Below are 15512 nucleotides of genomic sequence, written 5' to 3' on the forward strand. Positions count from 1 at the left end.
GGGTGGGTTAGCCGTGGGATGTGCAGGGTTACAGGGATGGGGTAGGCCTGGGTTAGATGCTCTTCACCGAGTTGGTGTGGACTCAATGGGCTGAATGGCCTGTGCCCACACTGTACAGCCTGCATGAATAGTGGACTGTATTACAAATTTCCACTCTTTCTGTCTCGGTAATGGACGCCTGTATGTTCCCAGTGATACCTGATCAGGTTAATGTCTCCTGTTTCCTGTCTCGTTCTCTCTGAGAGTGGAATTACATCTGCCCTTTCCCAATCCCCGAGCACCGTTCCAGAATCTGTGGGGTGCTGAATGCCTCCAGCCAATCCATCCACTATCAAAGTGCCCACTTCTTTTCCTTTACTGAGTCCAGGGAAGTTGCTCACCTTCAATTGTCATCCATTTACTAACCCCTCTCTCTCTCTCTCTCGCACTCTCTCTCACACTCTCTCTCACTCACCCTGTCTCTCACTCTCTCTCACTCTCTCTCTCCCTCTGTGTGTGTGTCTCTCTCTCTCTCTCTCTCTGTCTCTCTCTCTCGCACTCCCTCTCACTCTATTTCTCACTCGCTCCCTCTCTCTCTCTCTCTCTCTCTCTCTCTCTCTGTCTCTCTCTGTCTTTCTGTCTCTGTCTCTCTCTCTCTCGCTCTCTCTCACTCGCTCCCTCTCTCTCTCTCTGTCTCTCTCTCACTCACTCACTCTCTCTCTCTGTCTCACTGTATCTCTTTCTCTCTGTTTTTCCCTCTCTCTCTCACTCGCTCCCTCTCTCTCACTCTCTCCCTTGCTCCCTCTCTCTCTCCCTCTTCTCTCTGTCTCTCACTCTGTCTCTCTCTCTCGCTCTCTCTCACTCGCTCTCTCTGTCTCTCTCACTCTCACTCACTCTCTCTGTCTCTCACTCTCTCTCACTCTCTCTCTCACTCACCTTGTCTCTCACTCGCTCCCTCTTTCTCTGTCTCTCTCTCTCACTCTCTCTCTCTCTGTCTCTCTCTCACTCACCCTGTCTCTCACACGCTCTCTCTCTCTCTCACTCACGCTCTCCCTCTTTCTCTCTCTCTCTCTGTGTCTCTCTCTGTCTCTCTCTCTCTCTCTCACGCGCTCACTCGCTCCCCCTCTCTCTCTCTCTCTCTCTCTCTCTCTCCTTCTCTCTCTCAGTCTCTCTCTCTGTCTCTCTCTCTCTCTCACTCGCTCGCTCTCTTACTCTCTCTCACTCTCTCTCTCACTCGCTCCCTCTCTCTCTCTCTCTCTCTCTCTTTGTCTCTCTCTCTCTGCCCCCTCTCTCTCTCTCTGCCCTCTCTCTCTCTCTCTCGCTGACTCTCACTCGCTCCCTCTCTCTCTCTCTCTCTCTTTGTCTCTCTCTCTCTGCCCCCTCTCTCTCTCTCTGCCCTCTCTCTCTCTCTCTCTCGCTGACTCTCTCTCTCTCGCTCTCTCTCTCCCCCCCTCCCTCTCTCTCTCTCTGTCTCTCTCTCTCTTCCCCTCCCGCTCTCTCTCCCTCTCTCTCTCCCCTCCCTCTCTCTCTCTCTCTCTCCCCCCCCCTCCCTCTCTCTCTCTCCCTCTCTCTTCCCCTCCCGCTCTCTCTCCCTCTCTCTCTCCCCTCCCTCTCTCTCTCTCCCTCTCGATCAGGGCTGTCTTGTTTTGATTTCCCTTTGATTCCTCCCATCATTATTGGGATGTTGCTCTCTCTCCTAACCTTGGAGACAGACACTAACCCCTGATCCAAAGCCTGCCTTTTCTATATTTCCCGTTGTTTGTGCACCAGCCCCTCACCCTCTCATCCAGTTTAGCTACTCTCTCACTTTTGTACGTTTGCATGTGTTCTGACTCATTTCACTTCCCTTACTGGTTACCTGTGCTCTCTGCTGCTGATCCCCTCGGCACGAGGAGAACCAAGCTGCCCGGGAGAGATGGGGGCAGGGAGTCACATAGATTACACTGGGAGGCAGCAGCTGTTGGAGATGGGAGAATCATGTCCTGAGTCCATTCAGTTCAGGATCAATCCCTCAATATAGACTCAAGAACCAGATCCCCAGGTCAGGGTCAGGGTCACAGTCAGGGTCAGGGTCAGGGTTAGATTTAGGATTAGACTCAGGGTGAGAGTTAGGGTTAGGGTTCAGGATTGGGTCAGGGTCAGGGTCATGGTCTGGATTAGGGTTAAAGTTAAGGTTAGGATCCGAGTAAGAGTTTGGGTTAGGTTTAGGGTCAGGGTCACGGTCTGCATTAGGGTTAGAGTGAGTGTTAGTGTCAGGGTCAGGGTCTGGATTAGGGTTAGAGTTAGGGGTTAGGGTCAGGGTTAGAGTCAGGGTCTGGATTAGGGTTAGAGTGAGTGTTAGGGTCAGGGTCTGGATTAGGGTTAGAGTTAGGGGTTAGGGTCAGGGTTAGAGTCAGGGTCTGGATTAGGGTTAGAGTTAGGGTTAGGGTCAGGATCTGGATTAGAGTTAGGGTTAGTGTCAGGGTTCGAGTTAGGGTTAGGGTCATGGTCCGGGTTAAAGTTAGATTTAGGGTGAGTGTCAGAGTCAGGGTCTGGATTCGGGTTAGAGTTAGGGTTAGGGTCAGGGTTAGATTTAGGGTCAGGGTCCGGTTCAGGGTCTGGATTAGAGTTAGAATTAGGGGTTGGGGTCAGGGTCAGATTTAGGGTCAGGGTCAGGGTCTGGATTAGAGTTAGGGGTTGGGGTCAGGGTTAGATTTCGGATCAGGGTCAGGGTCTGGATTAGGGTTAGAGTTAGGGTTAGGGTCAGGGTCAGTGTTAGTGTCTTGGTCTGGATTAGAGTTAGGGGTTGGGGTCAGGGTTAGATTTCGGATCAGGGTCAGGGTCTGGATTAGGGTTAGATTTAGGGGTGAGAGTAAGAGTTAGATTTAGGATGAGGGTCAGAATCCGGATCAGGGTCTGGATTAGGGTTAGAGTTAGGGGTTACGTCAGGGTTAGGTTTCGGGTCACGGTCAGGGTCTGGATTAGGGTTAGAGTTAGGGGTTAAGGTTAGATTTAGGGTCAGGGTCAGGGTTAGAGTTAGAATTAGAGGTTAGGGTCAGGGTTAGTTTTAGGGTCAAGGTCAGGGGCACGGTGTGGATTAGAGTTAGAGTTAGGGTTAGGGTCAGGGTCAGTGTTAGTGTCAGGGTCAGGGTTAGGGTCAGGGTCAGTGTTAGGGTCAGGGTCAGGGTCTGGATTAGAGTTAGGGTTAGGGTTAGGGTTAGGGTTAGGGCTAGGGTCAGGGTCAGTGTTAGGGTCAGGGTCAGGGTCTGGATTAGAGTTAGAGTTAGGATTAGGGTCAGGGTTAGATTTAGGGTCAGGGTCAGGGTCAGGTCCAGGGTCAGGATTATAGTTAGAGTTAGGGTTAGGGTCAGTGTTAGATTTAGAGTCAGGATCTGGATTAGGGTTAGAGCTAGGGTCAGGGTTAGATTTAGGGTCAGGATCAGGGTCTAGGTTAGAGCTAGGGTCAGGGTTAGATTTAGGGTCAGGGTCAGAATCAGGGTATGGATTATGGTTAGGGTTAGGTTTAGATTTAGGGTCAGGGTCAGGGTCTAGTTTAGAGTTAGATTTAGGGTTAGGGTCAGGGTTAGATTTAGGGTCAGGGTCAGGGTCAGGGTCAGGGTCTGGATTAGGGTTAGAGTCAGAGTTAGGGTCATGGTCAGGATCTGGGTTAGATTTAGAGTTAGGATTAGGGTCAGGGTAAGATTTAGGGTCAGGGTCAGGGTCAGAGTCAGGGTCTGGATTAGGGTTAGAGTTAGGGGTTAGGGTCAGGGTCAGGGACACCATCTGGATTAGGGTTAGATTTAGGGGTTAGGGTCAGGGCTAGATTTAGGGTTAGGGTCAGAATCAGGGTCAGGGTCTGGATTAGGTTTAGATTTAGGTATTAGGTTCAGGGTTAGAGTTAGAGTTAGGGTCAGGGTCAGGGTAAGATTTAGGGTTAGGGTCAGGGTCAGGGTCAGGATCTGGATTAGAGTTAGAGTTAGGGTTAGAGTCAGGGTCAAGATCTGGATTAGAGTTAGAGTTAGAGTTAGGGTTAGGGTCAGGGTTAGATTTTGGGTCACGATCAGGGTTAGGGTCTGGATTAGAGTTAGGGTTAGGGACAGGGTTAGATTTAGGGTCAGGGTCAGGGTCATGGTCTGGATTAGGGGTAGAGATAGGGTTATGGTCAGGGTTAGATTTAAGGTTAGGATCAGGGTCTAGATTAGAGTTGGAGTTAGGGTTAGGGTTTGGATTAGGGGTAGAGTTGGAGTTAGGGTCTTGGTTAGATTTAGGGTTAGCATCGGGGTTAGGGTTAGAGTCAGAATCAGGGTCAGGGTCTGGATTAGGTTTAGATTTAGGGGTTAGGGTCAGGGTCAGGGTCAGCATCATGGTCAGGATTAGGGTTAGAGTTAAGGGTTAGGGTCAGGGTTAGATTTAGGGTTAGGGTCAGGGTTAGATTTAGGGTTAGGGTCAGGGTCACCGTCTGGATTAGTGTTCGGTTCAGGGTTAGATTTAGGGTCAGGATCTGGATTAGAGTTAGGGTTAGGGTCAGGGTTCAATTTAGGGTTAGGGTCAGGGTCAGGGTTAGAGTTAGATTTAGGGTTAGTGTCAGGGTCAGGGTCAGGATTAGGGTTAGAGTTAGGGGTTAGGGTCAGGGTTAGATTTAGGGTCAGGGTCAGATTTAGGGTCAGGGTCAGGGTCATGGTCTGGATTAGGGTTAGAGATAGGGTTAGGGTCGGGGTTAGATTTAGGGTCAGGGTCTGGATTAGAGTTAGAGTTAGGGTTAGGGTCAGGGTTAGATTTAGGGTTAGTGTCAGGGTCAGGGTCAGGATTAGGGTTAGAGTTAGGTGTTAGGGTCAGTGTTAGATTTAGGGTTAGGGTCAGGGTCTGGATTAGGGTTAGAGTTAGGGGTTAGGGTCAGGGTCAGGGTCAGGGTCTGGATTAGGGTTAGAGTTAGGGTTAGGGTCAGGGTTAGATTTAGGGTTAGGGTCAGGGTCTGGATTAGGGTTAGAGTTAGGGGTTAGGGTCAGGGTCAGGGTCAGGGTCCGGATTAGGGTTAGATTTAGGGGTTAGGGTCAGGGTCAGGGTCAGGGTCCGGATAAGGGTTAGATTTAGGGTCAGGGTCAGGGTCTGGATTAGTGTTGGAGTTAGGGTTAGGGTCAGGGTTAGATTTAGGATCAGGGTCTGGATTAGGGTTAGAGTTAGGGTTAGGGTCAGGGTTAGATTTAGGATCAGGGTCAGGGTCTGGATTAGGGTTAGAGTTAGGGTTAGGGTCAGGGTTAGATTTAGGATCAGGGTCAGGGTCTGGATTAGGGTTAGAGTTAGGGTTAGGGTCAGTGTTAGATTCAGGGTTAGGATCAGGGATATATTTAGGATCAGGGTCAGGGTCTGGATTAGGGTTAGGTTTAGGGGTTAGGGTCAGGGTCAGGGTCAGGGTCCGGATAAGGGTTAGAGTTAGGGTTAGGGTCAGGGTTCGATTTAGGGTCAGGGTCAGGGCCTGGATTATGGGTAGAGTTAGGGGTTACGGTCAGGGTTAGATTTAGGGTCATGGTCTGGATTAGGGTTAGAGATAGGGTTAGGGTCAGGGTTAGATTTAGGGTTAGGGTCAGGGTCTGGAGTAGAGTTAGGGTTAGGGTTAGGGTCAGGGTTAGGGTCTGGATTAGAGCTAGAATTAGGGTCAGGGTTAGATTTTGTGTCAGGATCTGGTTTAGGGTTAGGGTCTGGGTCAGATTCTGGATTAGGGTTAGAGTTAGGGTTAGGGTCAGGGTTAGATTTAGGGTTAGGATCAGGGTTAGATTTAGGATCAGGGTCAGGGTCTGGATTTGGGTTAGATTTAGGGGTTAGGGTCAGGGTCTGGAGCACCATCTGGATTAGGGTTAGATTTAGGGGTTAGGGTCAGGGTTAGATTTAGGGTTAGGGTCAGAATCAGGGTCAGGGTCTGGATTAGGTTTAGATTTAGGGGTTAGGGTCAGGGTCAGGGTCAGCATCATGGTCAGGATTAGGGTTAGAGTTAAGGGTTAGGGTCAGGGTTAGATTTAGGGTTAGGGTCAGGGTTAGATTAAGGGTTAGGGCCAGGGTAGGATTTAGGGTCAGGGTCAGGGTCTGGATTAGGGTTAGAGTTAGGGTTAGGGTCAGGGTTAGATTTAGGGCTAGGGTCAGGGTTAGATTTAGGGTTAGGGCCAGGGTCACCGTCTGGATTAGTGTTCGGTTCAGGATTAGATTTAGGGTCAGGGTCAGGGTCTGGATTAGGGTTAGAGTTAGGGTTAGGGTCAGGGTTAGATTTAGGGTTAGGGTCAGGGTCACCGTCTGGATTAGTGTTCGGTTCAGGGTTAGATTTAGGGTCAGGATCTGGATTAGAGTTAGGGTTAGGGTCAGGGTTCAATTTAGGGTTAGGGTCAGGGTTAGAGTTAGATTTAGGGTTAGTGTCAGGGTCAGGGTCAGGATTAGGGTTAGAGTTAGGGGTTAGGGTCAGGGTTAGATTTAGGGTCAGGGTCAGGATTAGGGTTAGAGTTAGGGTTAGTGTCAGGGTCAGGGTCTGGATTAGGGTTAGAGTTAGGGGTTAGGGTTAGGGTTAGGGTTAGGGGTAGAGTTAGGGGTTAGGGTCAGGGTAGGATTTAGGGTCAGGGTCAGGGTCTGCATTAGGGTTAGAGTTAGGGTTAGGGTCAGGGTTAGATTTAGGGTCAGGGTCTGGATTAGGGTTAGAGTTAAGGGTTAGGGTCAGGGTTAGATTTAGGGTTAGGGTCAGGGTTAGATTTAGGGTTAGGGTCAGGGTCACCGTCTGGATTAGTGTTCGGTTCAGGGTTAGATTTAGGGTCAGGATCTGGATTAGAGTTAGGGTTAGTGTCAGGGTCAGGGTCAGGATTAGGGTTAGAGTTAGGGGTTAGGGTCAGGGTTAGATTTAGGGTCAGGGTCAGGATTAGGGTTAGAGTTAGGGTTAGTGTCAGGGTTAGATTTAGGGTCAGGGTCAGGATTAGGGTTAGAGTTAGGGTTAGGGTCAGGGTTAGATTTAGGGTCAGGGTCAGGATTAGGGTTAGAGTTAGGGTTAGTGTCAGGGTCAGGGTCTGGATTAGGGTTAGAGTTAGGGGTAGAGTTAGGGGTTAGGGTCAGTGTTAGATTTAGGGTCAGGGTCAGGGTCAGGATTAGGGTTAGAGTTAGGGGTTAGGGTCAGGGTTAGATTTAGGGTCAGGGTCAGGGTCAGGATTAGGGTTAGAGTTAGGGGTTAGGGTCAGGGTTAGATTTAGGGTCAGGGTCAGGGTCAGGATTAGGGTTAGAGTTAGGGGTTAGGGTCAGGGTTAGATTTAGGGTCAGGGTCAGGGTCAGGATTAGGGTTAGAGTTAGGGTTAGGGTCAGTGTTAGATTCAGGGTTAGGATCAGGGTTAGATTTAGGATCAGGGTCAGGGTCTGGATTAGGGTTAGAGTTAGGGGTTAGGGTCAGGGTCAGGGGCACCATCTGGATTAGGGTTAGATTTAGGGGTTAGGGTCAGGGTCAGGGTCAGCATCATGGTCAGGATTAGGGTTAGAGTTAAGGGTTAGGGTCAGGGTTAGATTTAGGGTTAGGGTCAGGGTCACCGTCTGGATTAGTGTTTGGTTCAGGGTTAGATTTAGGGTCAGGATCTGGATTAGGGTTAGAGTTAGTATTCGTGTCAGGGTTAGATTTAGGGTCAGGGTCTGGATTAGGGTTAGAGTTAGTATTCGTGTCAGGGTTAGATTTAGGGTCAGGATCTGGATTAGGGTTAGAGTTAGTATTCGTGTCAGGGTTAGATTTAGGGTCAGGGTCTGGATTAGGGTTAGAGTTAGTATTCGTGTCAGGGTTAGATTTAGGGTCAGGATCTGGTTTTGGGTTAGAGTTAGGGTTAGGGTCAGGGTTAGAATTAGGGTTAGGGTCAGGGTTAGATTTAGGGTTAGGGTCAGTGTCTGGATTAAAGTTAGAGTTAGGGTTAGTGACAGAGTTAGGGTCAGGGTCAGGGTCCGGATAAGGGTTAGAGTTAGGGTTAGGGTGAGGGTTCAATTTAGGGTCAGGGTTAGGGGTTTGGGTCAGGGTTAGAGTTAGGTTTAGGGTTAGTGTCAGGGTCAGGGCCTGGATTACGGGTAGAGTTAGGGGTTAGGGTCAGTGTTAGATTTAGGGTCATGGTCTGGATTAGGGTTATAGATAGGGTTAGGGTCAGGGTTAGATTTAGAGTTAGGGGTTAGGGTCAGGGTTAGAGATAGGGTTAGGGTCAGGGTTAGATTTAGGGTTAGGGTCAGGGTCTGGATTAGAGTTGGAGTTAGGGTTAGGGTCAGGGTAAGATTTAGGGTCAGGGTCTGGATTAGGGTTAGAGTTAGGGTCAGGGTCAGGGGCACCATCTGGATTAGGGTTAGATTTAGGGTTAGGATCAGGGTTAGATTTAGGATCAGGGTCAGGGTCTGGATTAGGGTTAGAGTTAGGGGTTAGGGTCAGGGTTAGATTTAGGGTTTAGGGTCAGGGCAAGATTTTAGGTTAGGGTCAGAATCAGGGTCAGGGTCTGAATTAGGTTTAGATTTAGGGGTTAGTGTCAGGGTCAGGGTCAGGGTCATGATCTGGATTAGGGTTAGAGTTAAGGGTTAGGGTCAGGGTTAGATTTAGGGTCAGGGTCAGGGTTAGATTTAGGGTCAGGGTCAGGGTTAGATTTAGGGTCAGGGTCAGGGTCTGGATTAGAGTTAGAGTTAGGGGTTAGGGTCAGGGCTAGATTCAGGGTCAGGGTCAGGTTCAGGTTCTGGATTAGGGTTAGAGTTAGGGGTCAGGGTCAGGGTCATAGTCTGGATTAGGGTTAGATTTAGGGTTAGGGTCAGGGTTAGATTTAGGGTCCAGGGTCCGGTTCAGGGTCTGGATTAGGGTTAGATTTAGGGTCAGGGTCAGGGTCTGGATTAGAGTTAGAGTTAGGGTCAGGGTTAGTTTTAGGGTCAGGGTCAGGATCAGGGTCTGGATTAGGGTTAGGGTCAGGGTTCGATTTACGGTCAGGGTCAGGATCAGGGGTTTGGGTCAGAGTTAGAGTTAGATTCAGGGTCAGGGTAAGGGTCTGGATTAGAGTTGGCGTTAGGGTTAGGGTCAGGGTAAGATTTACGGTCAGGGTCTGGATTAGGGTTAGAGTTAGGGTTAGGGTCAGGGTTAGATTTAGGGTTAAGGTCAGGGTCTGGATTAGTGTTGGAGTCATGGTTAGAGTTAAGGTTAGTTTTAGGGTCAGGGTTAGTGTTTGGATTGCAGTCAGGGTCAGGGTGCGGGTTAGAGTTCAGGAAAGGGTCAGGGTAAGGGTCAGGTTCAGGGTTAAGTTCGGGATAGGGTCAGGGTTCGTGTTAGGGACAGGGTCAGGATCATAGACAGGGTCAGGGTCAGGTTTAAGGTCAGAGTTAGCGTTAGGGTTAGTATTAAGGTCAGGGTGCGGATTCGGAGTAGGGGTCAGGGTCAGAGTTAGTATTAGGGTCAGGTGATCCACGTTGCTAACCCTCTTGCTGACAGTGCAGACGGTGTGAGTCCAGCCTGGACAGGCAATCGGCACTGGGCGATCAACGCGGGGACGTTAGCGATGCCCCTGGTATTCCGGTTTGTATCCCAGGCCTGGAATTAAGGGCGACTGGGAACCTGCTGTCATTTCCTGTATAATCCTCACCTGTTACTTCCTGCTGTCCTCACCGGCTCTGATCTCGGCCTGACCCCCCCACCCCCTCAGTATTGTTCTGGTTGACAGGGGGGGATGGGTCGTAAGGGGTGGACGCGCGTGTTGGGGGGGGGTGGGGACACACTCTGACATGCGAGTGTGTGAGACACATCCCTGATGGGCAGGAAGCGCGTTTGTTCACGTCACTACGCCGCTGGTACCTGAGGTTTCAATTGGAGAGGGGTCTCCTGCTTCTCTAGGTCCTGAGGTGACGCGGTGGAGACTGGCGACGCTGAAGGAGTGGTCAAAGGTCCGCAGGAAGCTACAGAACCAGGAGCTGGACTGATAGGCCGGAGTTTTCTCATCTTCGGTCAGGTGGGTGGCCCAGACCACACTGGAATCCTGTGGGCCGTATTTATTAATCTCACAGTGCAGCTTCTCCCGCGGGTCCCCGGCCTTCCCAAACCCAGGGTGGGCCGTGATCCGGGAAGGGTCTGCCGAGAGAGAGGGAGAACGATTAGGCGCTAAGCCGTCCAACCTGCACGCGCTGTGGGGGCAGGGTGTTGGAATTCACCAACCTACCTCTGACTGCGAAGAATCGTCCAGGTTTCAGCTCAGACGGCAGAGCCAGGTCAGCGGGAATTTCTGGTTCCTCTCCCTCGCCGTACGGAACGTGGCGGAGGAGCAGGACAGCAGGTTCCTGGACAATGGAGCTGGGGAAACTGCTCCTTCCACCAACTTCATCCACGTACCAGCAGTCTACCAGCGTGCCAACACCATCGGGTAATCCCTCAGCACTCAACACTGCCCAGGGACAGAGAGACTACAGTTAGACAGAGTGTCAGTCCCATCGGGTAATCCCTCAACACTGCCCAGGGACAGAGAGACTACAGTTAGACAGTGTGACTGTCCCATCGGGTAATCCCTCAGCACTGCCCAGGGACACAGAGACTACAGTTAGACAGTGTGACTGTCCCATCGGGTAATCCCTCAACACTGCCCAGGGACACAGAGACTACAGTTAGACAGTGTGTCAGTCCCATCGGGTAATCACTCAGCACTGCCCAGGGACAGAGAGACTACAGTTAGACAGTGTGACAGTCCCATCGGGTAATCCCTCAGCACTGCCCAGGGACACAGAGACTACAGTTAGACAGTGTGTCAGTCCCATCGGGTAATCCCTCAGCACTGCCCAGGGACAGAGAGACTACAGTTAGACAGTGTGACTGTCCCATCGGGTAATCCCTCAGCACTGCCCAGGGACACAGAGACTACAGTTAGACAGTGTGACTGTCCCATCGGGTAATCCCTCAGCACTGCCCAGGGACAGAGAGACTACAGTTAGACAGTGTGACTGTCCCATCGGGTAATCCCTCAGCACTGCCCAGGGACAGAGAGACTACAGTTAGACAGTGTGACTGTCCCATCGGGTAATCCCTCAGCACTGCCCAGGGACACAGAGACTACAGTTAGACAGTGTGTCAGTCCCATCGGGTAATCCCTCAGCACTGCCCAGAGACAGAGAGACTACAGTTAGACAGTGTGACTGTCCCATCGGGTAATCCCTCAGCACTGCCCAGGGACAGAGAGACTACAGTTAGACAGAGTGTCAGTCCCATCGGGTAATCCCTCAGCACTGCCCAGGGACACAGAGACTACAGTTAGACAGAGTGTCAGTCCCATCGGGTAATCCCTCAACACTGCCCAGGGACAGAGAGACTACAGTTAGACAGTGTGACAGTCCCATCGGGTAATCCCTCAGCACTGCCCAGGGACACAGAGACTACAGTTAGACAGTGTGACTGTCCCATCGGGTAATCCCTCAACACTGCCCAGGGACAGAGAGACTACAGTTAGACAGTGTGACAGTCCCATCGGGTAATCCCTCAGCACTGCCCAGGGACACAGAGACTACAGTTAGACAGTGTGACTGTCCCATCGGGTAATCCCTCAGCACTGCCCAGAGACAGAGAGACTACAGTTAGACAGTGTGACTGTCCCATCGGGTAATCCCTCAGCACTGCCCAGGGACAGAGAGACTACAGTTAGACAGTGTGACTGTCCCATCGGGTAATCCCTCAGCACTCAACACTGCCCAGGGACAGAGAGACTACAGTTACACAGAGTGTCAGTCCCATCGGGTAATCCCTCAGCACTGCCCAGGGACACAGAGACTACAGTTAGACAGAGTGTCAGTCCCATCGGGTAATCCCTCAACACTGCCCAGGGACAGAGAGACTACAGTTAGACAGAGTGACGGTCCCATCGGGTAATCCCTCAACACTGCCCAGGGACAGAGAGACTACAGTTAGACAGAGTGTCAGTCCCATCGGGTAATCCCTCAGCACTGCCCAGGGACAGAGAGACTACAGTTAGACAGTGTGACTGTCCCATCGGGTAATCCCTCAGCACTGCCCAGGGACAGAGAGACTACAGTTAGACAGTGTGACTGTCCCATCGGGTAATCCCTCAGCACTGCCCAGGGACACAGAGACTACAGTTAGACAGAGTGTCAGTCCCATCGGGTAATCCCTCAGCACTGCCCAGGGACACAGAGACTACAGTTAGACAGAGTGTCAGTCCCATCGGGTAATCCCTCAGCACTGCCCAGGGACACAGAGACTACAGTTAGACAGTGTGACAGTCCCATCGGGTAATCCCTCAGCACTGCCCAGGGACACAGAGACTACAGTTAGACAGTGTGACTGTCCCATCGGGTAATCCCTCAGCACTGCCCAGGGACAGAGAGACTACAGTTAGACAGAGTGTCAGTCCCATCGGGTAATCCCTCAGCACTGCCCAGGGACACAGAGACTACAGTTAGACAGAGTGTCAGTCCCATCGGGTAATCCCTCAACACTGCCCAGGGACAGAGAGACTACAGTTAGACAGTGTGACTGTCCCATCGGGTAATCCCTCAGCACTCAACACTGCCCAGGGACAGAGAGACTACAGTTAGACAGAGTGTCAGTCCCATCGGGTAATCCCTCAGCACTGCCCAGGGACACAGAGACTACAGTTAGACAGAGTGTCAGTCCCATCGGGTAATCCCTCAACACTGCCCAGGGACAGAGAGACTACAGTTAGACAGTGTGACAGTCCCATCGGGTAATCCCTCAGCACTGCCCAGGGACACAGAGACTACAGTTAGACAGTGTGACTGTCCCATCGGGTAATCCCTCAGCACTGCCCAGAGACAGAGAGACTACAGTTAGACAGTGTGACTGTCCCATCGGGTAATCCCTCAGCACTGCCCAGGGACAGAGAGACTACAGTTAGACAGTGTGACTGTCCCATCGGGTAATCCCTCAGCACTCAACACTGCCCAGGGACAGAGAGACTACAGTTACACAGAGTGTCAGTCCCATCGGGTAATCCCTCAGCACTGCCCAGGGACACAGAGACTACAGTTAGACAGAGTGTCAGTCCCATCGGGTAATCCCTCAACACTGCCCAGGGACAGAGAGACTACAGTTAGACAGAGTGACTGTCCCATCGGGTAATCCCTCAACACTGCCCAGGGACAGAGAGACTACAGTTAGACAGAGTGTCAGTCCCATCGGGTAATCCCTCAGCACTGCCCAGGGACAGAGAGACTACAGTTAGACAGTGTGACTGTCCCATCGGGTAATCCCTCAGCACTGCCCAGGGACAGAGAGACTACAGTTAGACAGTGTGACTGTCCCATCGGGTAATCCCTCAGCACTGCCCAGGGACACAGAGACTACAGTTAGACAGAGTGTCAGTCCCATCGGGTAATCCCTCAGCACTGCCCAGGGACACAGAGACTACAGTTAGACAGAGTGTCAGTCCCATCGGGTAATCCCTCAGCACTGCCCAGGGACACAGAGACTACAGTTAGACAGTGTGACTGTCCCATCGGGTAATCCCTCAGCACTGCCCAGGGACAGAGAGACTACAGTTAGACAGTGTGACTGTCCCATCGGGTAATCCCTCAGCACTGCCCAGGGACGCAGAGACTACAGTTAGACAGTGTGACAGTCCCATCGGGTAATCCCTCAGCACTGCCCAGGGACACAGAGACTACAGTTAGACAGTGTGACTGTCCCATCGGGTAATCCCTCAGCACTGCCCAGGGACAGAGAGACTACAGTTAGACAGTGTGACTGTCCCATCGGGTAATCCCTCAACACTGCCCAGGGACAGAGAGACTACAGTTAGACAGTGTGACTGTCCCATCGGGTAATCCCTCAGCACTGCCCAGGGACAGAGAGACTACAGTTAGACAGTGTGACAGTCCCATCGGGTAATCCCTCAGCACTGCCCAGGGACAGAGAGACTACAGTTAGACAGTGTGACTGTCCCATCGGGTAATCCCTCAGCACTGCCCAGGGACAGAGAGACTACAGTTAGACAGTGTGACTGTCCCATCGGGTAATCCCTCAGCACTGCCCAGGGACAGAGAGACTACAGTTAGACAGTGTGACTGTCCCATCGGGTAATCCCTCAACACTGCCCAGGGACAGAGAGACTACAGTTACACAGAGTGTCAGTCCCATCGGGTAATCCCTCAGCACTGCCCAGGGACAGAGAGACTACAGTTAGACAGAGTGTCAGTCCCATCGGGTAATCCCACAGCACTGCCCAGGGACACAGAGACTACAGTTAGACAGTGTGACTGTTCCATCGGGTAATCCCTCAGCACTGCCCAGGGACAGAGAGACTACAGTTAGACAGTGTGACTGTCCCATCGGGTAATCCCTCAGCACTGCCCAGGGACAGAGAGACTACAGTTAGACAGTGTGACAGTCCCATCGGGTAATCCCTCAGCACTGCCCAGGGACAGAGAGACTACAGTTAGACAGTGTGACTGTCCCATCGGGTAATCCCTCAGCACTGCCCAGGGACACAGAGACTACAGTCAGACAGTGTGACAGTCCCATCGGGTAATCCCTCAGCACTGCCCAGGGACAGAGAGACTACAGTTAGACAGTGTGTCAGTCCCATCGGGTAATCCCTCAGCACTGCACAGGGACAGAGAGACTACAGTTAGACAGAGTGACTGTCCCATCAGGTAATCCCTCAGCACTGCCCAGGGACAGAGAGACTACAGTTAGACAGTGTGACTGTCCCATCGGGTAATCCCTCAGCACTGCCCAGGGACAGAGAGAGACTACAGTTAGACAGTGTGACTGTCCCATCGGGTAATCCCTCAGCACTGCCCAGGGACAGAGAGACTACAGTTACACAGAGTGTCAGTCCCATCGGGTAATCCCTCAGCACTGCCCAGGGACACAGAGACTACAGTTAGACAGAGTGTCAGTCCCATCGGGTAATCCCTCAACACTGCCCAGGGACAGAGAGACTACAGTTAGACAGAGTGACTGTCCCATCGGGTAATCCCTCAACACTGCCCAGGGACAGAGAGACTACAGTTAGACAGAGTGTCAGTCCCATCGGGTAATCCCTCAGCACTGCCCAGGGACAGAGAGACTACAGTTAGACAGTGTGACTGTCCCATCGGGTAATCCCTCAGCACTGCCCAGGGACAGAGAGACTACAGTTAGACAGTGTGACTGTCCCATCGGGTAATCCCTCAGCACTGCCCAGGGACACAGAGACTACAGTTAGACAGAGTGTCAGTCCCATCGGGTAATCCCTCAGCACTGCCCAGGGACACAGAGACTACAGTTAGACAGAGTGTCAGTCCCATCGGGTAATCCCTCAGCACTGCCCAGGGACACAGAGACTACAGTTAGACAGTGTGACTGTCCCATCGGGTAATCCCTCAGCACTGCCCAGGGACAGAGAGACTACAGTTAGACAGTGTGACTGTCCCATCGGGTAATCCCTCAGCACTGCCCAGGGACGCAGAGACTACAGTTAGACAGTGTGACAGTCCCATCGGGTAATCCCTCAGCACTGCCCAGGGACACAGAGACTACAGTTAGACAGTGTGACTGTCCCATCGGGTAATCCCTCAGCACTGCCCAGGGACAGAGAGAC

The 15512-nt window shown here is 51.9% G+C and overlaps 2 protein-coding genes across 4 annotated transcripts in view; both read right to left on the reverse strand.

The window, feature by feature from the left end:
* LOC140455045 (tapasin-like) overlaps nucleotides 1–11683 on the reverse strand; it is a 35444-nt gene extending 23761 nt beyond the window's left edge. The window contains exons 1-3 of the mRNA XM_072549712.1: nucleotides 11666–11683; nucleotides 10128–10368; nucleotides 9767–10039 (exon numbers count right to left, since the gene is read on the reverse strand). Of these exons, the coding sequence (XP_072405813.1) occupies nucleotides 9767–10039; nucleotides 10128–10368; nucleotides 11666–11683 (532 nt within the window). The remainder of the gene's footprint in view (nucleotides 1–9766; nucleotides 10040–10127; nucleotides 10369–11665) is intronic.
* LOC140455173 (uncharacterized) overlaps nucleotides 1–15512 on the reverse strand; it is a 459457-nt gene that overhangs the window by 280939 nt on the left and 163006 nt on the right. The gene's annotated exons all lie outside the window — the stretch shown is intronic.

Source organism: Chiloscyllium punctatum, chromosome 30 (genome assembly GCF_047496795.1).
Source record: "Chiloscyllium punctatum isolate Juve2018m chromosome 30, sChiPun1.3, whole genome shotgun sequence".
Taxonomy (NCBI): Eukaryota; Metazoa; Chordata; class Chondrichthyes; order Orectolobiformes; family Hemiscylliidae; genus Chiloscyllium; species Chiloscyllium punctatum.